General features: G+C 55.7%; 1 protein-coding gene across 2 annotated transcripts in view; it reads right to left on the bottom strand.

Annotated features, from left to right (window-relative positions):
• The window catches only part of RET (ret proto-oncogene), a 54,547-nt gene that overhangs the window by 17,386 nt on the left and 11,232 nt on the right, over positions 1–25,929 (bottom strand). Inside the window, exons 2-9 of one of the 2 annotated variants that reach the window (XM_023646736.2) lie at positions 11,498–11,761; positions 9,386–9,673; positions 6,900–7,141; positions 5,461–5,656; positions 4,066–4,265; positions 1,849–2,107; positions 986–1,111; positions 291–401 (exon numbers count right to left, since the gene is read on the bottom strand). In XM_023646736.2, the coding sequence (XP_023502504.1) occupies positions 291–401; positions 986–1,111; positions 1,849–2,107; positions 4,066–4,265; positions 5,461–5,656; positions 6,900–7,141; positions 9,386–9,673; positions 11,498–11,761 (1,686 nt within the window). The remainder of the gene's footprint in view (positions 1–290; positions 402–985; positions 1,112–1,848; positions 2,108–4,065; positions 4,266–5,460; positions 5,657–6,899; positions 7,142–9,385; positions 9,674–11,497; positions 11,762–25,929) is intronic. The other variant, XM_070228431.1, reaches the window with a different exon arrangement.

The raw sequence follows: 25,929 nt of genomic DNA on the forward strand, positions 1-25,929 counted from the left end.
AGGGGCAGCCAGGAGTCAGCAGAACGGGGAAGAGGGAGCTGCCTCCATGTGAGCTGACCAGGGTGACACTGCAGAGTGCAGGTCAGGGCACCAAGCTTCACAGTTCTGGGGGGGCAGAGCCCTTTGTTCAAATGAAATGTTAGAAAACGGTTTGGGACATAAAACTCAGGAGCTCGGTCAGTCTGGCTGAAGTAGAGATGGGAGTCCAAGCCTCTCCCCCTCGCTACCCCCACCCACCCTGGGCCCCATGCTGGCTCGGGTTGACCTCGCAGGCCCAGCAAGCTGCTTACGGAGGCAGTCCTGGGGGCAGACATTGGCATCTCTGCTCTCCACAGCGTCACAGTGGCCATCGGGGCAGGTCCTGATGCTGGGGGAGCAGGTGGAGAAGTTCCTGGTGATCCCTGCGACACACAGTGGGCAGGTCACCTCCACCCGGGTCACATGGGAGTGCCTGCCCTGGTCAGACCACTAGAGCCAAGAGGGCGGAAGCCCAGGGCCTCCTAGGCCAGACCGGCCCCTCCAAGGAGCAAACTGAGGCCCGCGCAGGGAAACCATGAGTGAGACCCTTGTGGTGGGCGCGGCTTAGAGTCGACAGGGTCCACATCCAAGCCAGCTCAGGCCCCTCCTTCCCTGGGGCCACATTCCTTGGCGTAGGACGTCCCAGGTAGAGCCTCTCTGTCCCCTGCACCTCCCAACTTTGGCCCAGACCTTCCAAAGCCCAAAGAGAGTCCAGCCCCCGGGCACCTGTGGCCCCAGTGATGAACAGCCTGAATGTCCTTGTGCTGCCCACACTCCGCACTCCTGCCCGCCCTCTCCTGACATCAGGAGCCACAATGGGGGACAAGGTGCTGGAGAACAGACTTGGAGTGGGGAGGGCCACCGCAGAGGCTGGAAGGGCCTACATGGACCCCGTTTCCACTCAGCCATCACCACCCCTCTTGATCACCCAGCCGCAGTGATCTGTGTGGCTCTGCGTGGGGCCTACCTTTGCCATCTCCCTGTCTCCACTCGCACCTGCCGGTCAGAGAGCCCAGGCCACCACACTCCTCACACTCGGGCCGCCTCTTGCTGACTGCACAGGACAGGGGGCAGCCTGGCTCCTCAGCCATGTCTGGGGGTGGCAGAAAGCAGGTCACAGGGGGCCGGCCGGGGTCCAGTGTCCAGCCAGCACCCTCAGACAGGGGCAGCACTGGCTGAGCTGCTCCCATGGGCAGAGCCCAGAGAGCGAGGGTGATTTAGCACTAAGGTGCAGGGCAGGAGTGGGGCCTGCTGGGGAAGGGCGCTGGCACCATAGTCACAAAGTGGGGACAGCTACTGGACTGGGATAAGTATGGAGGGAAGGTGTAAGGTGGCCAGACTTAGCCAGTGATGCATAGGACGCCCAGTTAAATCTGAATTTCAAATAAAGAGTGAATGCTCGCTTTGTGTAACGTCCCTAATATTACGTGGACATGCTTGGAAGTTTGTCTTCTAAGAGACTCTGCAAAGGTTGCATGGGACATAAAAAACTGCTCATTGTTGACCTGAAATTGAAATTTAACTCGGGTCCTGTATTTCATTTGGCAGCCCTGAGGCAAGTGCTCGTGCAGAATGCGTGACAGTGGTGATGGGGAATGGTGACCATTTATTGCATGGTCACTCTGGGCTAAGCTGTTTCCCACTTTCCCCTTGTCCCTCCAGCTCCGCCATGTGGCATGCATTGTTATTCTCATGTTACAGGGAAGGAGACAGGCTCAGGGAAGCTGCCAGTAGATGCAGGGAGCAGGACCAGGCCCCTTCCATGTGGGGGAAGCCCGTGGCCCCACCACACTCCACCCATCCCGACCCTCACAGGGCCCCGGCACTCACACGTCCCCTCCACGGTGACGAGCACTGGGGCCTGGGCCTGCCTGCGGGTCGGCCGGTCAGCGGCCACCACTGTGTACTGGAGCTGGGTACACTCGGGCCGCCGCAGGGCCTCCGTGTCATTCACGAACAGGGTCCCTGAGGTGTCCTCAGCCGAGGTGACCACCCCCAGGGCACTGCAGTTGGCGTTGGGAAGCTGCAGCTTATACTGCACATGGATGCCACTGAATTCCTGGCAGTTCTCCACACAGACTTTCCCAATCTAGGCAGGGGGCACAGGGAACGCCTTAGCTGGTGGCTGGACCAGCCTGTGATGGCAGCTGGAGAGGCTCCCAGGTAGCCCGAGTCCTGGAACAGTCCCCTACGCAGCCCGGGGATGGCAGCCCCCCTGACTCCCCATCCTCCATGCCCTGGAACCTGCAGACCCATCCACCTGCCTGGCCCTTCCCAGGCCATCACACCACCATCTACCCCAGCTCCTGGGAGCTGGAGGTGAAAGCAACTTAGTGCACTGAGGTTTGGTTAGTGGCTGGCGCTGCAGGGAGGAGCAGGCTAGTCCGGTTCATTCCTCACTTGCTTACTCATTCAGCACAAAGGCCAACTGGATCCCCCCAGTGTACCTCCTTCGCTTCTTCTGGCCAGGTCAGTTTTGCTCTGGAGACCACAGTTCCCATCCTTAGTGCCTGTGGCTAGGGTGGTCCACTCCCTCCCAGGTCACTCGCCTGGTCGGTCAGAGCACTGCACCCGGCTCACATGACTCGTGTAATGGGGCTGCCTGTTCCACATAGGATTCGGGGCCTTCCGGGACTTTGGCTGGAACCCCTGAGGAAGAGGGGATGCTTCTCCCAGAGATGCCAGGCTGGGGCCTGGAGTCAGGCGGGGGCGTGGCGAGGCTGGGGTGGGGCCCTGACTGCAGCCACACAGCAGGTCTTTGCTTAGCTCAGGGCAGAGCCAGGCTCCTCCCAGCCCACACCTGACACCGCAACAGAACCAGCCTCCTGGGTCTCCCAGCATTTCCCCATACAAAGCGTGCTCACTTCCACTCTCTGATGTGATCCTCAAAATTGCCCAAGGTCACTATCTTCCATTTATAATCATAAAGCTAGGGAGGGAGTGAGAGACCCCAGTGAGTCTGGGGCTGGACTGGGACTCAGGTCCCTGTGGTCTCCTGAGTCTGTTTCAGCACAGGTGACCCACCTCCAGTCTGCTCCCACTCAGCCGCCCTCGGTAATCCATCAGGGCCCTCTGCCTCATCACCTCCCACTATCCTTAACCCCTGCCTTCGTGAAAAGGCCCCCGGGGTGGGTGGCAGGTCAAGAAGCTTAGATATGTCTAAGGGTGGGGTCCTTTTTGCGCTGGGCCCCAGTGGCTGCCAGGAGTGGAGGGGGCACAAGAACCAACCACAGAAACTGGCAAAACCACTGGGACAACAGGAGATGGCCCTAAACATGACGTTCTGAAGAGGATGTATCCACAGCCGCTCCACTAGGAGAGAGCAGTATGTTAAATCATATGCATGCCGTAACTGCAAGGAAACTTTAAAAAGTGCTTAAGAGAAACATTTTAGAAAGAACTGCACCAAAATGCTAAGCACTACTTGTTAAGGGAAGACTCGGTCCCTCCTCTCTATCACTTATTTTCTTTGATGGATACTTATTACTTTATTTTTTCCACTTCTAATCATTATTTTCCAATGACAAATACAAGATAAGCTCTAGCAAAGCTACTTGCTGAGTAAAAAGTGGAAGCACTCCCAGCCTCTCCCCACAGAGGGCGCCACGGTTAACTGCTGCCTGCGTTTACAGGCTTGCAAATTTCCGTCAATGAAGATTTGTTTTTGAACATACAGAGCCACGTGAGACCAATATTTCTGCAAACCACTTTTTCACTTAACAATCCACCAGGAATGTCTTCCAAGTCAGCACATGTAGATTTACCTGGCATTACTCTTACATTAGTAGAAAACATGTTATAAAGTTACCAAGAAGGGAGAGGTTAAAAAAGAGGGCTCAGGGAGCCCACCAGCCCTGCCTGTGTTCCACTCTCCCACAGCCCCAGCCTCTCAGGCCCTGTGCCTGGGCCTCCCCCACTCCGTGTACAGTTAGCCCAGGGAGGGGCTGTCACCCACTCCCAGCCCTGCTTGCAATCCTCTAAACAGAGTGCCCCATCCTGGGTCCCCTGGGTCTCCACGCCCCTCCTCAGGCAGGCAGCAGGCCTCACCTGGGCAAAGCGGCGGGCCCGCCTGCTCACGGTGAAGGAGTAAGCGCTGGGCAAGCGCAGGCTGACGGGCAGCACAGACACGTTGAAGTGGAGGAGGAGGATGCCCTCACCAGGGCCCTGGAAGTCCGAGTCGTTGACTAGCACGGCCAGCTGCAGCTCGCGGCTCTCCGAGATGGGGAGGCTCCTATTCAGAACCAGCCCTGCGGGTGGGGGCACGGTGATGACTGCCTAGCTGGTCCGGGCCTGGGGCCACTCCCCCGTGCCAATGCATACCTCCTCCCAGATGCATATCCTGCACACACATGCACACTTGTGCAAACATATACTTTCACACGCACAGATAACAGACCTGGCAGGCAAGGCTAAGTTAGAACCACCAGTTGAACGTTAGCTGTTGTGCTGAGCTGGAAGTCCAGAGAACCCTTCTCAGCTGCGAGGTAATGTGTCTTTGTGTGCATGTGTGTGTGTGTTTGTGGGGGGTGGGCACACACGAGGTAAAGACCCACCACCACTGAGGCCCTGGAAAGACTGTTTTGGCCCTCCAGTTCCCCCAGAGAACTCTCAACAGCAGCAGCCTCCAGTGGACCCGTGGACTCCACAGGTCTCCAGTGCCTGGGAGCTGACACACTTCTGTGTACCTGCCACGTGCCAAGGCTATGGTTCTGGTTTAGTAGAGATAGAAGGATTGGGGGAGGGGAATCTGGTACGCACGATGTATGGATCAGCTAAGCAGAAAGGAATAAATGTACCAGTGATCCTGGGTTCCCCTAAAAGCAGATCCTAAAATCCAAGTGCAACTGGGGTATTTGGAAGGTGATCCCAGAAGACATGTGCAGGAGGGCACGGGAGGGAGGCAAGGCAGCTGGTGAAGATGCCCATCCCACAGGTGAGCATGGTGGGCACCTGGAGCTTAGCCCTGCGGGTGCATTCCAGAAGCCAAACAGGACAGTCACCTCAGAATCCTCCTACTCGAGGGCATGGGGCTGCTATTGTACACCAACTCCTGTTAATAGAGAGCTGCTGGTGGGGGGAGCAATGATCCCCTGGCACTCGGGCACCTGGGGGGCGGCAAAACAGGTGCCAGGGGCAAGAAAGGCCTCAGGCAATGACATAGGTGTTTGCAGTGAGCCCTGGTGTGGTCAGCATGGGGAGGTGTGGTGGGGGTCCTGCCAGGGTTGGCCATAGGGTAGCTCAGGGAGAGAGGACAGCCCATGAAATCCCACCAAGGTGGCCACAGTGAGCCCAACAGAGATAAGGAAGGGCTGGGTGGAGGGGAGGAAGGGGCGGCTGCCTGGGGCTCAGAGGACCAGGACAGGTGACTGTGTGTGCAGGGAGCTGTCCTGCCAAGAACAGTTCCCTGGGGAGCCCAGCCAGGCCATGCCTGGCCCCTCTTACTGTAGTCATGCACGGTGGCCCGCACAAAGCTGCCGTTGGCCTGGACCAAAGTCTCATTGGGCAAGTGCTCTACACGGAAGGTCTGGAGGGCCCAGGCGTCCCCAGGGAGCAGCGTGCTTGTGTACCGCCTCAGGAGCTCCCCAGACGCCGGCACTACATCCGCATCGAAGACACGTAGTGTGGCCACCACAGTGCCCTGCAGAGAACAGGGGTGCCAGTCAGACCCGGTGAGAGAGACCCCTCAGAGCTCCTGAAGCCCAAGACCACGGGAGGACGTGTGCCCCACAGGTGGAGCAGGTGTGCGCAGTCAGAGCTAGCTCTAGAGACAGGGTGACCTGGTTCAAGTTCCCATGGCACCCCTCACCAGCCTGGCCCGGTCACCCTCCCTAGGCCACTGTGCCTCACCTGAGCAACAGGTGTGACAGACATCTTCCTGTCAGGATGGACTAGAGCAGATGCCCTGGTACCCTGCTGGCAGGCCTCATCCAGGTCCCCCCAGAGCAGAGTGAGTACCCCTACTCTCCCCTGAGGAAGCTGGGCGCCCAGGGTGGAGGGATTAGCTTAGTGTCATGCAGCCATACATGGCAGAGCCAGGACCCACACCCAGGTGTACACCAGAACGCTCTCCTCCAAGCATCTTCTGTATACCAGGCTGGAGGGATCACGAGGAAGACTGAGCAAAGTCACAGGGTACCTCTGCTCTCTCTGCTAACCGGCGTCCCTGCTGTCACCCCAAGGCGGCCCTGCCAAGCTCATGCGACATTTCTCCACAAGATGTATTTTTCTCCTGCCCACCAGCCCATCCACCAGACCTGCTCCTGGGGTGCCCAGAGATGCAGGCAAAGATAACACCCTACAGCCGCGCCCTCCCACTGTAGTCAGCCGGCTGCAGGATTGCCCAAGGCCCAGCAGGTGGCAGTCACGCTCCATCTGCGCGGACCAGAGAGGGGCGGGGAGGCGTAGGGCGATCCCCGCTGGATCCACTGCCTTTCCACTCCCAAGTACCCTCCAGAACATCAAGGGCCCTCCCTTGAGGGCCTGATAGGCCGGCTCCCGGCACATGTCCTCTCCCCTCTTCGGGGCAGAGCGCCGCGCCCGCTCGGTGGCACAGGTGCGTCCCCAGACTAGCGTCCATGGGCCTTGCCGGCCTGGTCACACACAGGCTGGGCACCCAGGGGCTCGGCCTGCCAGGTCAGCAGTCAACTGGGTGCCAACGGGCTGGCCTCCTCTGTCCCCTTCAGCTGCCTTGGAGGCGGACAGAAAACCCCGACAGACGGACGGACAAATGAAAGACAAATAACCAAAAGGATCGTGGGCCACGTGGCTGGATGGTGGGATGGCCAGATGAACAGACCAAGGATAAATGGCAGATGGAGAGGCAGACACCGACCAGACAGACGGATGGCCCACAACAGACAAGCACACGAGCTGCTAGGCACCTCCTTCCGCTTGAACTCCACCACGGCGCTGGCAGTATCAACGCCCCCGAGGAAGGTGGGCGCTGAGTCGTCCTCATCGTACACAGTCACGAGGAAGGGCACCATCACCTCCTCCTCGCGCGCACCGATGCGCACCGTGCATACGGCCACCAGCTCATACTTCTCCCGCCGCTCGCGGTCCAGGGCCCAGCGCGTGCTCACTTCCAGGCTGTCCCGGGCACAGCGGAATGGCAGACTCTCCCCTGCACACGAAGCAGACAAGGCACCCCAGCATGACCCGTGGGCTGGGGATAGGGTGAGCTGCCCAGCTCAGGGGCCCACTAGGAGTGGTGGCATGGGAGGGGTCTTTGTGGACAGCTGGGGTGCATGCTGGCCGCGGGCCCGCGCTCCCGAGGGCCCTGCCCTCCCAGACTCCTTGGCTCCGCCGGGGCACAGCACTCCAGTCTGCAGCGATGACTGTACTGAGCTTTGCTGTGGCTGCAGCCTTCACTGGCGCAGATGGGGAAGAACTGGGACCAGGAGGCCTGCGACAGGTCCTCAGCCTGATCACCCCAGGAGGGCTGTGTCCCCCTTCACGCGTCTTGCCTCGGCTGTGGGGAGGGGTGGCACCAGCTCAGCCAGGCTGCAGGCCCAGAGATTCAACTCCAGCATTTGCTGGTTTTTGAAAAAATGTTAGGATTTTTTTTTTTTTTTTAATATGGAAGCAATATGTGCTCATTTTAGAGATGGGAGAAATAAAGGCACAATACCACCCTTGAAAACAAACCCAGTGGATACTGGTGTATGATTTTACGTTAACACAAATATTTCCACCTGCCTGGTTCAAATCCCTGCTCTACACCTCATGGCTGTGTGGCCCCAGGCTGGTTGTTCTGTCTCTCTGTGCCTCCATTTCCTCACTAGAAGATGGGATGATGAAGGCAATGGTGCCTGTTCCTCCCCAGGCACACTTGTAGGTTTAGTCACTCTCGTATCTTCCCACAACTGGGTGAAGGCAGGACCAGTAACCAACACACTCTTCGCCCCAAGCCTGTCCTGGAATTCATCCTCCAGACATAACCCAGAAAAGGGGAAATGCTGAAGGCCTGAAGGTCAACACTGACCACCCTCACAGCCGACCACGGGACATCACATACATCTCACATCAGTGCCACACGTTACATGTGGATTACACATATGGGAACTGCTTATCATAGAAAGTTTCCCTCTATTGTTTATGGTTACAAAAACATGCTCAACAAAATTTAATTATGTACTTTTTAGTGAAAAAGGGCAGCATGCTAAACCCCATGCTTTGCCGGCAACCTTGCACAGACACCTATCCCTGCCACAGGGCAGGTGAAAGGATGCTGCGGGCAGGACTGACTTCTCACTTTACGGAGATTTTCTTTAGCGTTATCACCGTGTATGCAATAAAACTGGTGTGAATCCAGCTTCTACCTCCTAGCAGTCCAGGTAGTAAGTGCTCCTTTTGAGTCCCAGTTCCTTGCCTTTTTTAAACGGTTTAATGGCACCTCACATGTGGCTGCTCAGCTGCCTTCTTTCTTCCCCACTGGGATCCAACTCTCTCCCCGTGCCCCACACCTGTGCTCTTGGCCTCCTCAGGACCATCTTGAGGCAGGGTCATCTTGTGGTAAGGTTGGCTGTCCTTGCAGCTGCTCAGGCAGAATCCTGGAGCCAAGCTTGGTTTCCTCTTTCCCTCAACACCCCACATCCAACTTATCATGAAATCCTTCTGGGTCTTCCTTCAAAACATGCCCAGGAGCTGCCTGCTTCTCATTGCCCCGTGGCTTCCACCCTCGGCCCAGTCCTTATCCTCTTGCTCAGGGATTTCTCACATAGTGTCCTGTTTCCCTCCTCCCACCCTAAACTGCCCCACCCCAAATCATTCCTAACACAGTAGCCAGACTAATCCTTAAAGGAAAATCAGGAACTGTCAATACTTTCCCGCCCCAAAAGCCTTCCATGACTCCCTAGTCCCTCAGTGGGAACTTGCCTCCTCCTCAGGAGCTTCTCTGCCCTCGTTGGCCTCCACCCTCCCCTGTCGCTCACTCCATTTTGGCTACGGGGTCCCCATTTGGTGCTCTCGAAGGAGCTAGCCCTGCTTGCCTGGTGCCCTCCCACCTTTGCTCCTGTGCCCCCTTCCCCAGCCACTCGAATGAAGACAGTGGTCTCCACTGCTCCACGCCCTCTCAGCTTTACTTCAGAGGCCACCCGATTTCCTTAGCACGTGCATGGTCTCCATCTCCCACAGGAATGGAAGCTCCAGGCAGGCAGGATTTTGGCCTGATTTGTTCACCGTCACATCTTTGGCCCCTAGAACAGAACCTGGTCCATGAAAGTCACACAAGAGATATTTCTGGAACGTTAAATGAATGGATGGTGTGGTGGTGAAGAGTAAACAGATGGCTCATGTCGAGGGTTTGCAGCGCCATGCCTGGGACGCAGCAGGCACCAAGGAATGGCCCAGTGAGGCCGGCACTCACCTCCCAGGAGCCTGTAGGCCACGCTGACGTTGGGGCAGAGGAACTGCACGGGCAGCAGGCGGAACTGGTGGAAGGTGCCAGGAGGCCTGTTCTCCCGAACGCGGAAGGAGAGGCCTGTCTCGGGGAAGCAGAGCTCCCGGGGTTTGAGGGAGCCACAAGCTGGGAAGGAGGTGTTGATGAAGGAGAAGTACACACGGGCACAGCCTGGCCACTGGCACTCGCCCTCACGCAGGGACGTGGGCGACAGAAAGACCTGGAGGTAGACGGTGAGCAGGGGGAAGCCCCCATCTGCAGAGAGAGAAGAAGTCAGGCCGGTGGGGCATCAGTCACCCCTGCCGGGTGCTGCGGAACGGGACAGAGCGGGCAGGAGTTCCAGGGCTGCTGTAAAGCTCAGTCCTCACCATGGTCCACAGGGCTCCACTGGGCTCTCTGCCCAGGCCTGCCACCTTCCGCTTGCCCCCAAGCACCCCGGACCCAGGGTCTGTCTTTGCCTCAGGGCCCTGTGGCTCTGCTCCCTCTGCCTGGAGGTGCCTTACAGGCCGACCCCTCTTGTCATTCAGGTCTCAGCTCAAATACCCTCCTCAGCGCCCTGAGCCCTGGGTCTAATGCTCCCCCAGGATGCCCCCAGTCACATCACTGCGCCTCTCAGAGGGGTGCCCGGAGCCCCGGCTCTAACACCAGGTCAAGAGCTTCCCCAGGGCTGGCTCCTACCTTGTGTGATGACCAGCAGCCCACCCTCCTCTCACCCTCCCCAGGCGCTTTCATCCTGACGCGTCTGCAGAGACATACCCCATGGCCAGACTTCCCCAGCACCTAGAGGGGGACTTCCAGGAAATTCCATCATGGAGGCACCACAGCGGACTCTCCCTCCAACAGAGTCTGGACCCCGGCGGGGGTTGGGGAGGCTCTTCCTGCGCTCTCTCTCTATCTCAGCCCTACGTTGTGGCTGCTTCTCACACCTGCCCTTCCCGTATTCATTAGAGTTCTCCTTGCTTTTCACTAGCCTGTCCTTCGTTGCTTCAATCCCTGCTGTAGTTACTAATTCTCTACTCAAACTTTCTCTGCTCAGGTTACTGTGTGGTTTCTCCCCTGACTGGATCCGACAAGTGCATGAGGCCACTCTCCAATCACAAACAGAACAGGTGTCCTGTGAAACACAGACCCTCAGCAATTCCACTCTGGCCTCCCCGCCAAGGACTTTAGTGCTTCAAGTTCCTCACGGGGGCTCGAGATGAAGATTGTGGCAACTGTGTGTGTGGAACCAAGACCCATCTCAGATGCTACGTCCTCCAGGAACCCTCTGGGGTGACCTGGTGGGTGGCCCATCATGTGACCCTGGCTTTACTTGGCAGATGGGTGCAGTCATTTTGCCCCTTCTGGGCAGTGCTGTCAACTCTTCATTCACAGGCATGCACAAGGGGGCTCAGGGCTGGTTTGAGGGTCCAGTGAGGCCATGTCTCCGGAGGAGGTGCTCAGAGGTGGGGCAGACTACTTAGGTGTGTGATCACCATTTCATGCCACAAGGCAGAACTCTGCTCCATGCCCCACCTTGTCCCCCAGGACCAGGGTCACACATGGCCTTTGCTCTGGCTCTGACCCCTGCTCTAAGAAGCTGGCTAGGTCTTCCTTCTGCTCCCCTTTCCTCCTTGGCACCAGGTCCAAGTCCCCACAGGCACCAAGGGCAGCTTGTTGCTGATGGGAAGACAGGCTTTCTATGGAAAGTGCTGCTTCTCCAGCAAGTTCCAGATCATTTGCTAAATCAAAACCTTGGGATTTTTCCAGCCCCTCTTAACCCCTCTCACAACCCTAAATAAGTCGTTGTTAACCCAACTGGAAAAGGGATCTGGGTCTAGCATGGAAAAAGTACCCAAATCCTTCACACGGGTTCTCCAAAATCCCAACAGCCTCAGAAGGCCCAGGGTTATCAGTGGCCCCCACACTCATCCTGGCTCCCTCGCCAAGCTGGACACAGAGGCAGGCCGGCCTCATCCCACTGCTTCCACTCTCACACAGCAGGAGTCCTGGGGAAACCACCCTCTGAGCCTCGGTGTGACATGGGCTGTTGGGGGATGAGACAAGGGGAGGTGGGTGGGATCCGGGCTGCTTCCTTACTGCGGACGCTGAGCTGCTCCCAGGAGCTGTGGTCCAGGCTCTGGTTAAGGTAAAGAAGACCCGTGTCCTCCTGGATGCGGATCCAGTCATTCTCGTGCAGCCGCGTACGGTAGGCACCATAGAGGTGTTGTCCCAGGCGGAAGGTGGGCACCTCCTCAGGGACATCACGCAGGGCGTGGACATAGAGCAGGGGTGTGCCGGCCGGCTGGTCCACATACAGCTTCTCCCAGTAAGCATCCCTTGAGAAGTAGAGTCCCAGAGGGGCTGCAGGAAGCAGGGAAGCGCGTGAGGGAGGGAGGGGTGGTGACAGAGCCCAAGGATGCTCCCAGGCAGACACTCCCCAGCGGCTTTATTTCACACTTTGACAAAAGCGTTTTGTAGACGTCCCCCCCTCCCCCAAAAGATCACTAATTTAAAACTGTGACCTTAGTAGGATCTTCTCATCTGTAGTCCTAAGAACATCAACACACAATTATTTGTATAGCTAAATGCTAGCTGAAAATACACTGCTTTAAAATGGAAACATAAAAAGGAGGAAGCGAAGGCATTATACAACCATTGCACAACCAATCTCAATTACCTGTTTGACAAGCACATGAGCACACAGAGCCAGGAGTTCCCCCAGGCTTCTGAACACAGCACCTGGAGCCAGAGTTTTCAAGCTTATAAGATGCTGGCAGACAAGGCAAGCAAGCAATACTTGCCCAAAATGAATAAGGGACTTTAATAAATCTTCATCTGAAGTTAAGCACACTCCTACCATCTGATCCAGAAATTCCACTCCATTTATCCAAGAGAAACGGAAATATATGTCCATCAAATGACTATTCACAAATGGCAGTGTTGTTCATAGCCAAGAACTGGAAACAGCCCAGATGCCCTTCAGGACAGGAATGGACAAGCAAACTGTGGTCTCTCACACTGCGGAATCTTATGCAGCAATGAAAAGGGATGAACCATCCATACCCACAACAACCTGGACAGATCTCATTGACGTCATGCTAAATGGAAGAAGCCAAGCACAAAAGAATACACGTGGCATGATTCTAGACTGATTTTAGGTGACAGAAACCAGACCGGCTACCTGTTGGGGGTCAGGGGAGGCACAGACTGGGAAGGGCAGGAGGGAATGTTCTGGGGAATGTAAAGATTCCATATCCTGATAGGGGTGTGGGTCACATGGGCACATCCATTTGTCAATGATGTGCAGCCAAGATTTGTGCATTTCAGTCTATGTAAATTTTGCCTAAAGAACTGGGCACTGAGGAGCCATGGGTAGAGCTGTAAATGCCAGGAGGAAGGCCGATGCGGACCATGGCTGTGCTGGGCGAGCCCATGCAGGAGCTCATCCTACGACTCTGATGACTTCGTGTATGTTCAGCATTTTTCATAATAAAAAACTTTTAAAAATAGTAAGAATTTCTTAGAAGATGGATAAATAGGCAAAAAATGCTTAAAAACCATCAAAAATTTGCAAATATACTCTATAATGCACAAAAAAAATACCCACACACAAAGCAAACACTACAAATACTGCATTTGTGTGTAATCAATTTCTCTTTTCAATCACCTACATCCCACTTTCCTCACGGCCGTGAGGGTGAGCAGCAGGTCGTCTGCAGACAGCCCTGGGGCCACCTGGGTCCTCAAGGACACACTCAGGTATGGGAAACAATCAAGTGCCAACTGCAGTCAGATGAAGAGAACAGGTAAGACTTTCAGGATCCCAAAGTGGCAAAACAGTAAGAGAACTGGAAGGCTGCTTGCACTGAGGAATGTTTCCCAAGGATGACCTCAAAGGCAGCCAACCTCAAAGGCAGCCAGGCTGGGAACAACAACTTGGAGGGAAGTGTGCCTTTGGTCCTGTCTGCCCCAGTGTGGATGCTGCCCTGCCAGATTGGCCTGGCCACCAAGGAGGGAGGGGAAGGAAGAGAGAGAGAGAAAAGAGAGGGAGGGAAGGAGGGAGGGAGGGAAGAGAAAGAAAGGGAAGGAGGCAGGGAGACAGAGAGAGGAGGAGAGAGAGAGAGGGAGCGAGAGGAGGGAGCAGAGATGCTCTGGTTAAGCCAAAGACCTGGCCCAAAAGGGACACTAACAACACTCCTCATCATCGAGGCTCTTGAGACAAGACAGGAGCACTCCCTGTGGGTGTCTCCCCACCCACAGAGAGGGGAGGGACAGCTGCAGAGGGGTCCCTGATGGAGTTTGGCAGCCACTTCCTACCAGGAATGTGCCAGAGCCCCTACTTGGGAGAGTAACTTTGGGCCTGCCCTCCTTAGCAGGGCCACCCAGCTTCCCTCACAGAAATCAGAGGGGTGCCCAGCCCATGGCATCGCCCCACTGCACCCAGCATGGCACCCAAGCACAGCAGAGTCTGGGAAGGCAGACTCAGAAGGGGGATCAGAGCCAGGCACAGCACTGCAGCCCCATAACACGGGCCTCAATCACAAGCAACAGTCAAGTTTCCTTTTCCTCCAACATTCCATGAAGGTTCTGAGTCAGAGGGTCCAGGGGAGCTCTGGTGGGGGGCTGGGAAAGGGGCCAGGAAGCTGATGCTCACTGTCCCATGGACAGGAAGACTTAGTCTCCCTTCCCTCCACCATGACCCACCCCCATGACCTTCTCAGAGGGGCTGGCCCACTGCAGTCTTGGCTGCCTCTCACAGGTCGGGTCGGGGGTGAGCACAGCCCCGCTGGACGGCTCTGGGAGGCTCTTGCCTCTAAGAGAGCACAAGGCCAAACCCCCAGGGACACGCACTTATCCTCCATCCTGCCCACAGTTCCAGACGAGGAGTTGTTGGGATCATCGCTTTGCAGATACAGACACTGAGGCAGAAAGAATAAAAAGTCATTCTGTTTGCTCAAGGGTACACACACAGACAAGAGAACTGCAACTCGTAAAGCTGCCTTTCCAGAGGCACATCCTTCACCAGCCCACTCAGCTCATGTCACAGCGGGCGAGCCCGCAGCAGCGTGCCCTTCACCCTCAGCTGACTTGGCCTGGGGCCCCGCTGAGGTGGCCCTGCCTGCCGGGAGAGGCTCTGCCCCACCACCAAGACCTGAGGGATCAGGAACACCAGCTAGCAGTGGAAGGCATCCCTGAAGTGTCTCGAAGTTTACCTTTCTGGTCACAAAGAGACTGTAACTCCTAGAGGCCTCAAAGGGTGGTGGCTGGGGGCAGCCCAGGCTTGGTACATCACACCCGTTGGGAGAGGGTTTAGCCAGTACCAGCACTGCTGACCTCCTCCCCACCCTGGCAGAAGGTCGTGCACCAACCACCAGTGATCTGAGGTGCTCCCAGTGGGCCCAACTCCCAGAGCCGCAGGGAACTCTGCTGGGGGCGGGCAGGGTGGGTATGGGCCACAAGACAGCACCCAGACCAGGGAAGCCTGTGGCTCCAGAGCCTGCCAGGCCCCCAGCTCTCCTCAGTGTGCCTGACCCCTTCACAGTGAGGCGTGGTCTGTGCTCTTGCCCTCAGAGCACCAGCCAGTGGATGCTGTGTGACGACCAAGTTTTTGTCATGAGAGGCAACCCAATTTCTGCTGGCTGGTTCTCTCAGGACACACATCCTGGCCCTGGGCAGCTGTATAAGAACTGGCTGCCCTTGGGGCCACCAGCCAGGAGGGCCTTGTGGGGGCAGCTGTGGTGACACTTAGGGGCTTCAGAAGAGCAGATGGGTGTTGTCAGGGGGGAGATGCTCCACCCAGAGAGCCCCACCTGCCAGTAGATAGGAACAGAACCAGAACAAGGCTCCTCATCTCGGGGGGCCTCCTTGAGTGCACACTTTTAGTGGTCCAGGCACTGGGAGGTGGGATGGGCCCGAGCTCCTGAGAGCCCCCACCTCCACGATAGTCCAGTCCCTGCGACACAGAACACATGTGCAGGGGAGAATGGGCCCTGCCAGCGCTCATCTCACGGAGCCCAGCCCTACAGGATCCACGTGGGGCCCAGTCTGCTGCTGCCAAAACGGATTTGTGGCTCCGGCAATGATTATGAGCAGAAACAGATTTAAACGCACTTAAAATGCCTCCCAGGTGGTCCCTGCAGTAGGGCATGGCCGCCTTAATGCTCCTCCTTGTCACAAACACTTTTAGATAGAAAAACACATGGTCCAAGGCTGGGAACTGAGGAGGTGGGTGAAGGACCGGCCTTGGGAGGCAGAAGCCTGGGCAGTCCCAAAGGGCCCTACACTTGGTTTAATGTTATCACTGTCTTGAAATTCTTCATAATTCTAGATCAAGGGGCCCCCATCTTTATTCTGTACTGGGCCCCACAAATGATGTAGCCCATCCCAGTGGGTGAAAGAGGAGAGGCCAGGATGGGCCGTGGGTGTCCAGTTTTATAGGCCTGTGCAGCCTCTACAGCAGGCTGGCCTCCACTGGGCCTCAGTTTCTCCAACTGTGAACAAAAGGAGGGCATGCTAGGAAGAGGAGGAGCAGTCAGTGCAGGTGCAGACAGGCTTCACCTTTGCACAGGTATGTACCGTACGAAGCTCTCACTTCAGATTTACAACTGCTGTGTGCTTCACTACCCCATTTCACAGTTAAGAACACTGAGGCTGGGAGGGGAGAAGCCTTAACGATGTCAAACAGCTGGAGGTTCTATGTCTTGGGGTCTGGTACAATGGCTAACAAAGTGGCAGCGGAAGTCAGGTTAAGGGCAGACACTGAGCCCACCAGGAGGCCCACTGCCCCTCACTGTTGGCACCTTTCTTCTGGGGGGCTCAGACCTGCCTCTGATGAGAGCTGCCCCTGGCACTTTGGCTAGGTCAGCACAGCAGGACTTGTAAAGACTTTCCCACCCCCGCCTTCCACCTCTGAATGCCACAGGGTGACAGAATCCTTCCCCCACACTTAGTGTAACGTTTCTGCCTGGACAGGCTTGGCCAGAGTCATGCCCAGTGGCTCCTCGTGGTTCTGGGTCCTCAGGATGCCCTGGTGCCCTGGTACCACGCCGAGAGGTGAGGAGCCGGCCTTTCCTCACACAGGACGGGCTAGTCCTGCATGGCTCATGGCACACCTGCCAAAGGCCCAAGTCACTGCTAACGTTCAGAGAGACCCCAGGAACCCTCATGCCCCGTGGTGTGTGCGTGCGAGCGCACACACACACAGGCATGCAGGAGATGGAAACAGACACTGAGGCCACCAGCCCAAGACCCCATCTGCTCCACTCTGCCCAATCCCAGCAGGGAAAAGAGGATGAACGTTCAACAGGGGTGAAGTGCTGTCCTGCTCCCAGCAAAGCCTCCTCCAACAGCTCCTTTACAGGTAAACCCACCGTGGTGGCTGTGCCTTCGCCGCTGGACACGATGGTTTCATCCTGGGCAAGCAGCTGCTCGGCCAGGATTTTGCTTCTCCCTTTACCTTCTCATAGCCTGGCAAGGCAGTTTCCCATGCTCCATCCTTGGGTGGGATGTTTAATTTATTCACATTTAGATGCAGATGGAAGCAGGCCTGAGTGCATTGCTGCCTCTCATCATTCAACCCTTCACAAGAGCACATGTGGGCACATGCTCACACACGTGCTCTTACACACACTCTGTCACATGTGCACCTGTTCTCGTGCCCACACAGGACACTTTGAGTACCCTCCTACGAGTGAGCAGGAAGCAGAGCTTCGTCGGGGGAGGACGCTGCAGGTAGACAAGGGCTTTGCTTCTTCTCTGGTTAACACCTTGCTTTCTCTAGCTCCTGCTGCCTGGGCAGGAGTGTGGGGACATTTTGTGTGCTCTGCCCTGGCCACATGCCTAAAACACGCAGCCCATATCAGAGCCCAGTGATCACTTTCCAGAAGCCTCCCAGACACAGACCCCTCTGTATGCCCATCCACAGCCTGGGTTCCCCTGTGCCCTGGAGGGTCACCTCCTGGTGGCCTCTGGACTGTGGGCCAGCCCTAGCCCAGACAACCCAGCTGACTTCTCCATGCACAGTGGGCTGCAACCCAGCTCCTCCAGTGGGCTCTGACCCCAGCCTGGGGAGGGTGCTCCCTCCCTCAGCCCTCAGAGCTCTCATCACAGCTTAGTAACTCTTATGTTAACTTCTCCTGCTGTGTGGGACCTGTCTCCTGATTGCACTCAGACTGATACATATACCTCTCTCTCACACACACATACACGATTACAAACACTCATACACATATTCTCTCACACTGTTACATACTCACTGTCCGTCCCGTCCCCCCCTACCCGACCCCTGTTCTCCTGCTCACTTACTGCAGATGCTCTGAGCCTGGTCCTGGCCCTGGTCCTCAGCTCACCTGAGTTCCTTCAACCTCCTTGCTGCCCTCGGTGGTGGATGTGAGCCATCTGACCACGCCAGTCCAGATGGGGCAGGTACTGCCTGGGTGGGTTCCTTGGTCTCTCACCTCACCACTGGGTCTGTCCTCACAGTGACTCACTGTGGTCACTCTGCCACGGAAATGCAGAGCCCCAAACAACTAAAAATGTCCTAGGCCTGCAACATGAGACCCAGAATTTGGGGCTTGTAAGAAAGAAAACAAGTTGTAAAGTGGTATGATCCAAGAACAGCGTGGGGTTAGCAGGAGCACCCACGTCTACCTGCAGGGCAGGCCCTTCCTGCAGAATCAACTCACCGGGCAGCCCCGGCTCCCACCCTTGACAAGTGCCAGACCATGCAGATGACAGTTTTATTATGGCCCAGCAGAATCTCCTTAACAGACGATTTCCTAATGCCATCATCTTCACTGGGAATGGAAAACAGACCCCACGACTCCTCCGGAGGGTGGCCCCCTCCCCTTGCAGGCCAGCTGTCCCTGTGGGGGGTCCCTCCAGCCCCAATCTGGGGCTCAGGCCTCAGCACTTGGCACCATCACCCTCTCAGGATGTGGCCTGTCCACCCCATGGAGCCTCCTCCCATATCCATTCACGTTTTCTCTTTATTCTAGTTGAATATTTGATAGATAGAAGGAAGACATTTTGCAGAACATTTATGTTGAAAGTAAACACTACAGCAACCACCCATGAACCCTTGGCCAACCTAACAGGACACAGCCACGCTGGCACCCTCCCGTGTCCCCACCTTCCACTCTACCTCCCTCACAGCAAACGTGAACCTGGGTCTTGCGTTTCTTTTCTTTTTTTCTTTAAATGCTTTTATCTCATTCTTGGAAGGTACTTTTGCTGGGTAGAGAATTCTGCAGGAGAGTTATTTCCTCTCAGTCCTTCAAAGACACAATTCTGCTGTCTTTTTGCTTCTGTTACTGGAGCCGAGAACTCTGTTCATTCTAATTGTCATGCCTTGGATTTCCCTTCTCTGTGGCTGCTTTTAGGACCTCCTGGCTGGTGCTCTCCAGTTTCATGTCGATTAGCCAGCTTGCTCACCTCCTGTGCTGGTTTCCTCCCCATCAGCCTATCCTCTAGGTAGGAGGAGCTCCCTGTCCTCACTCCATATTCCCCCCTACCAAATGGCAGCCAGCCCCATGGATTTAATTACCACCTCTGTGTTGCTGACCACAACATTCACCAGTCCTGACCTCGTCCTGAATGCCAGATGCCTATCTCCACCGCCTTGCTCCATCCATCCCATCTCAGTCTAACTTAGAGGACAGCCCAGCCTCCCCACCCCGGCCTGCTCCTCCCATTCTTCCCACCCCAGTCAAGGCCACCCACCTCACTGCTCAGGCCATACATTGCAGACTTACCCTGAGCCCTCCTGTCTTCTACCCCTCACACCAACCCACAGACTGCCCTCTGCTGCCCCCAGCCCTAGCTGCCATTCTCCCTTACCTCCCTCACCTGGAGGACACCATGCTGCTGAACCAATCTCCCTGGGCCCATTCTCGACCCCATAGGCCACCTGCCTCAGAACAGCCAAGGTCAGTCACATCATGTCACCCTCTGCCTGAAGCCCTCCATTAATTGTCCACTGCTTGCAGAATAAAACACTGTTCCTCACCAGGGGTCAGGCCCCATCTGCCCCCCCAACTCACCTCCTCCCCACTCTTCTGGGCACCACCTTCCAGCAACCATCGGCCAACTCCCTATATATGAGCTGAAAGAAGGAACTAATGAGTGAGCCAATGAATGAATCAATGAAGGAACAAACTAATAAATAAACGGTTTCCTGAAAAGGGGTGTGAAATGGCTGGGCACATTGGGAAAATGGTCAGAATCTGGGATAGGAGATGAGCAGCAGGACAGGATAGGGGTGGGGTGAGGAGGGGGGTGAGATCAGACTCAGCTAAGATATTCTGGCTGATCTGCCGGGCGTGGAGACCACAGGTGGATGGTCAGGAGCAGGATGACAAGACTTGTGTGGGGCACGCAGTGCCCTCTAGTGCACTGGCCTTGGTGAGGCTGGTGGCTGGTGCTGAGCACACAGCTGTCAGGCTGAGAACAAAACCACTGACCCCAGCTCAGGAAGTGATTACTGGTGGCTGAGAAACACTGCCCATTGGTACGTGTTAGCCAACATGTGTGCTTGCACACACACACGCATGCACACACGCGTGCATGCACAGGCAGGGCCACCCTGCAGTATGCTTCACACACCCTGCAATTGGTATGCTACCCCAGCTGGAAGCTGCTTCTGCAAGGGATTATAATGTAATTTTGCTTTTAGGAAAAGAGCACAGATCAGAGGAGGCCCTATTGTAAACAACAAATTTGGGGAGGTGTAAAAGGGGATCGGAGTTCCAAGTTTTTTATTAACTGTGGTAAAATATACATTACATTGGGGCTGGCCCCGTGCCCGAGTGGTTAAGTTCACGCGCTCCGCTGCAGGCGGCCCAGTGTTTCGTTAGTTCGAATCCTGGGCGCGGACATGGCACTGCTCATCAGACCACACTGAGGCAGCGTCCCACATGCCACAACTAGAAGAACCCACAACGAAGAATACACAACTATGTACCGGGGGGCTTTGGGGAGAAAAAGGAAAAAATAAAAATCTTTAAAAAAAAAAAATCTTTCTTAAAAAAAAAATATACATTACATTGACCATCTTATTTAAGTGTACAGTTGAGCAGCATCAAATATATTCATATTGTTTTGCAACGATCACCATCATTCATCTCCAAAATTCTCTTCACCTTGCAAAACTGAACTATTCACCACTCCCCATTGCTTCCTCCAGCCCCTGGGAACCACCATTCTGCTTTCTGTCTCTATGATTCTGACCACTCTAGGGACCTCATATGAGGAGTCATACAGTATTTGTTTTTTTTGTCACTGGCTTAATTTCACTTACCATAATGTCCTCAAGAGTCAGCCATGTTGTAGCATGTGTCACAATTTCCTTCCTTATTAAGGCTGAATAATAGTCCATTGTGTGGATATACCACCTTTTATTTATCCATTCATACCTCAATAGACACTTGGGTTGCTTCCACCTTCTGGGTATTGTGAACAGTGCTGCTATCAATGTGGGTGTACAAATATCTCTTTGAGACTGATTTCAATTCTTTTGAACATATACCCAGAAGTGAAATTGCTGGATTATATGGGAGCTCTATTTTTAATTTTTTGAGGAACTTCCACACTGTTTTCCATTGTGGCTGCCCCATTTTACATTCCACCAACAGTGCACCAGGGTTCCAATTTCTCTACATCCTTGTCAACACTTGTGATTTTCTGGGTTTTTTTGATAGTAGCCATCCTAATGGGTATGAAGTGATATCTCATCGTGGTTTTGATTTTCATTTCCCTAATCATGAGTGACGCTGAACATCTTTTCATGTGCTTATTGGCTAGTTGTGTATCTTCTTTGAAGAAATGTCTGTTCAAGTCCTTTGCCCACTTTTGAACTGGGTTTTTTGCTGTTGCTGCTGAATTGTAGGAATTCTTTATATATTCTGGATATTAGCCATTTATCAGATATGTGATTTGAAAATATTTTCTCCCATTTCATAGGTTTCCTTTTCACTGTTGATTGTGTCCAATAATGCACAGAAGTTTTTAATTTCGATATAGTCCAGTTTATCTATTTTTCCTTTTGCTACTTATGCTTTTGTTTTCATTTTTTATTTGTTAAAAATGTGCCCACAGCTCTATCTTTAGCGAGAACAGGGCCAAACAGAACCACAGGTTCTTGGCCTCATCTGGCCTCCCACCAGTGCTGTCCTGGCTGCCTGCCACGGGCCACGGAAATACCTGGGTACTGATGGTTTCTGCCATGGCTCCAGCCTCGACTGCCAGTTACTCACAGGACCACAGTGACCAGGCACAGGAGAGACCTGAATGGCTGGGGAGCTCGCCATTGCATGCGTGACAGCACACAGGTGCCAGGGTCTCAGGGGGCCTCTGTTCCCCACAGGCACCAACACTGCAGATTCTGGCTCTGGGCCTTGTGCTCACTCACCCAGCCTTGCCCAGGGCTCCTGGGTGCATGGGCCTCCCAGGTTGTCTCTCTCAGGTGAGCCCCTGCTCAGCTCAGCCTTTACCCCCAGGCCCTATCCCCAACCTCGCTGACCTTTGCTCTCTTAACTCTCAGAGCACTAATCTGACACTAACAGAAGCAGAGGCTGATGCTCTGACGCCAGGCCCTGTTCTCACCACAGCAACCCATCCACCTCATTGCGCCTGCACCATCACATTCTCCTGGGGGCTACTCCCATTAACCTAATTTTGTGGATGAGGAAGCTGAGATGAGAGGGCTCAGGGACCTGGCCAGCCCTGCTGAGGAGGCAGGAGAGGTAGGGCAGGCTTCTGCTCCGGTGCAAGCCCTGGTTGGAGGGGTTGCTTCCTCAGCCACGCTGCCCGTGAGCACAGAGGAAGGCCCAGCAGGCCGACCACTGTGACTCTGAATAGCTGGGGCTGAGCAGGCGCTCGACACCTCCCCATGTGGGAGGTACGTCCACACAACTGTTACAACCCTGGCACATGGCAGGAGCACCTCAGCCCAGGGCCTCCCAGCCTCACCTCTCAACAACACCCTCCTAGGACCCTGGGGAGCATCCTACAGAAAGAAGGGGTGCCCATTCCCCTGCTGCTCACCTGCCTCTGGAAAAGCGACAGTGAATGCGTCCTCAGTGCTCTGGCAGACCCCAAGCCAGGCAGGAAAGACAAACAGACACACAGGCTGACTGCCTCCTGGCCACTCCCGGTCCTAGGCTCACAGGTCAGCTGGTCCCTTCCCTGCAAGTAATCCCAGCTTTTAGATCTTGTGGTTGGTGACACTGAGATGCCCCCCGCCCCAGCAGGAATATCAGGAAAGCAGACTGGGGGGGGGGGGGCATGTGCACCCTCCCTAGTGTCATCCCTGACCAAGGGATGCAGTGGCAGTGCAGGCTGAGCCTGGTCAGCACCAGGTCAGCAGGGTGGACCTGTGTTGTCACACACTTTCCTGCTGAGCAGATGTGGGCTGCCCTATCTGAAAGGACCCCAATCCTGGGTGAAGTGTCCCTGAAGGAGGCTGGGGTCAGAGGTCGGGGGCTGAGGATGGTGGAGGAGGAGACAAACCCTGAGGGGAGCGAGTATCCCAGGCCTCCGGATGCCCTGCAAGGGCACGGGGACACCTTCCCAATGCATCCTCCCCTTGGAGCAGGTGGCTCCAAGACGGCTGGGGCTGGGGGCTGGGCAGGGCACTGTGGGCACTAAGGACGGCCTGAGGGAGGGAGGCCAGCTCCAGGAGTCCTGTGGGGACTTGGGTCTCAGGAGCCATGCCCACCTGTGTGTGTGGCGTGCACAGGGAGAGTGTGGTATGTGGGGGAAGTGAGTGTGGGTCTGTGGGGCCGGGGGCACATCTGTTACGTGTGGTGCGGTGTGTGGGGTGGTGCCTTGTTGGTTCAGTACAGCCCTGCTGTGTTTATCGGCTGCTCAGGCAGAGTTTAAAAATAATCCTATCTCTCGGGGACTCGGGCAAAACTAAACTGCCCCTTCTGAAAAAATACCTGAACTGAGCGACAGAAGGAGGGCTGGGGTGAGCTGGGAGGGCCCAGGCCTGGATCCTACAGACGGGCAATCAGAGGCCAGAGTGGGAAGGGATGGTCCTAGAGGCCAGCTACAGAGTCCTGGCAGGACACAGGGATGAGAGGAGGGTGGTCTGAGGGGCTCTGGCAGGGTGGGGGGGGGCTTGGCCTTGAAGGCAGAGGAGAGGGAAAGCAGCAACACTGGCTGGTGACAGGAAGTCCAGCTCTGCAAGGCCAAGAGGTCACGAACTTGGAAAACCTGGTAGAAGAGAGGTGGACTTGATCTTCTGTGGACTTGATCTGGGGGCAATGGAGAACACAGTGTTTGGGTAGTGGGGTGGAGGGCACCAGCCTGGGTAAGTGACATAAGTTCTGTGCCTCAGTTTTCTCCTTTGTATCCAAGGATATTAAGACGTCCCACCTCACAGGGTCAGTGGGAGGCTAAAATGACTCAGTGCACATAATGCACTCAGAACAGTGTGCACCCAGTAAAGCTCAGTGAAGGTGGCTACACCACCACAACCATCACCACCATCACCACTACCATAATCACTATCTTCAGGACAACTGTCATCACCATCGTTCCCCGATCCCCGTCACCACCCCTGTCACCACCCCCATCACCAGCACCACCTATACCATCACCACCACAACCATCATCACCACCATCATCACTTTCACCCCACCACCCCCCTCACCACCACCTCCACCACCACCACTTTCACTATCACGATCATCACCACCATCACCACCTTCACCACCATCACTGCCATTACCACTGTCACTTTGCCAGCCATCCTGAGGCTTGCAAACGAAAGCAGTTTTGCCAGGTTTGGCCCACACAAGCCACGGGAGGAAAGCTGTGCTGTAAAGGCCTACAGGGCCAGCATTGGGCCTGTCTTGCTCACTGTTGTATCCCTAGAACCTTGCCTGACGTCTGGCACAGAGCAGGTGTGAAGGGAAGGCCTGGGGCAGGCTCTAGGGATTTGATGCTCCACAGGTGCCTCAGTGTCAGAACCAGCTGCCTCTGCTCATGGGTCCCCGGCTCAGCTCAGCTGTGCTTACTCATAAGCCAATCCCTCCTTTGGGGAAATCTGACAGCTTGTCCCGGTCCTGATGCCCTAAATTTAAGCCTCTGTCTGCAAACCCTTCAAGAAAACTCTGACCTCTGCAAGTGTGCCCAACAGAAGGACAGCTTAGTGCATACACTGTGCACTCAACAAATGCCAGGGCCAGCTACTTCAATGAGGACACTATCACCATCACAGCAGGGCAGCCTCAGTTCTAGTCTTAAATTCCTCCTTCCCCAAATGCTGCCAGCAGCCCTTAGTGGGCAGCCTGTGCCACTGTGGCCACAAGACCGAGTAGCTTTTCTGATCTGGGCTGGGCATACAGCAAGGGCAAGCTGGATGGGCCTAGCACACTGGAAGGAGCGAGTGGCCATCCTGGCACACACTGGGTGCCTGGGCTTCCCAGGATGAGCTCTGGGGCTCTCCATGCTCCCGAAGGTTCTGTCTGGGACAGAGCCCAGGGCTCCTGCCCACCCGTCTGGTCAGGGGCTTCACACACAGCACAGCTCTCAAGGCCCTTCCCATCGTCATCCCTCCAGCCTTAATCCACTGTGTGGTCCTTTGTGGGGGAGGGCACGGGACCCAATGTGGGGTACAGTGTCTCCCCAGACACCCATCTTCTTGGGCCCTGGCCAGGCAGGGTGGCTGGTGGCCAGGAAGAGCAACTGGATGGGGGAGAGACCTGGGGGTCAGCCCTCACCCAGAGGTACCACTGACACACACACACACGCACAAACAGGCACACTCCTCTACCTTCCTTTGTGAAAAGCTCTTCTACACACACCTCGCCTGAGCTCTCTCTGTAGGCCAGAGACATCACTCTCCCCATTCAATGCTGGGAAAGTGAAGCCCAGAATTCACCTCTCGCACTCACTGTGGAACTGCAACCAGAGCCCTGACACCCCTGTGTCATCCATGTGGCCCTCTGCTGAGGGTGAGGAAGGGGTGGGGGCACGGCTGAGGTTTGGGGGAGTGAGGTCAGCAAGTGACATCTGCAGCCCAGAAGCTGGGGAGCCAGCAGCCCACACTCATCCTCTGCCCACAGGCCCCAGCCTCCTGCTCCAGGGGGCCTGGGTCCCAGGCTGCATCCAACATGCACCCGCGGCCACCACCCACACTTCCACACCCACCCCGACCAGCTGCAGTGGCCTTGCTGAGATGACGGACACTCCTGCCCAAATGTGATTTCCCAGCTGCTGCCCAGTTAATCACCAGCCTCGCTGGCAGTTCCTTCCGGCTTCTATGCAAAGGAAACTGCCAATTAGGTTACAATTAATTTCTTACCCGGGGCAAGGCTTGGCTGGAAAAAGACTGGCCACCCAAGTGGCCTGCTGATGACCGTGTACGGGTCACCAGGCCCCCTTGGCTCCAGGGCTCTTGTGTCCCTCAGCCCAGTTGACTGCAGTTGCAGGTGTGCCGGCTCCGGCCTGGGGGTGACGGGCCAGGAGATCATCGGTTTTGACCCTGGTGCCTCTGCCTGGGCAACTGTCCCTCATGTACCCAG

This window comes from Equus caballus, chromosome 1 (genome assembly GCF_041296265.1).
Source record: "Equus caballus isolate H_3958 breed thoroughbred chromosome 1, TB-T2T, whole genome shotgun sequence".
In the NCBI taxonomy this organism is placed as follows: Eukaryota; Metazoa; Chordata; class Mammalia; order Perissodactyla; family Equidae; genus Equus; species Equus caballus.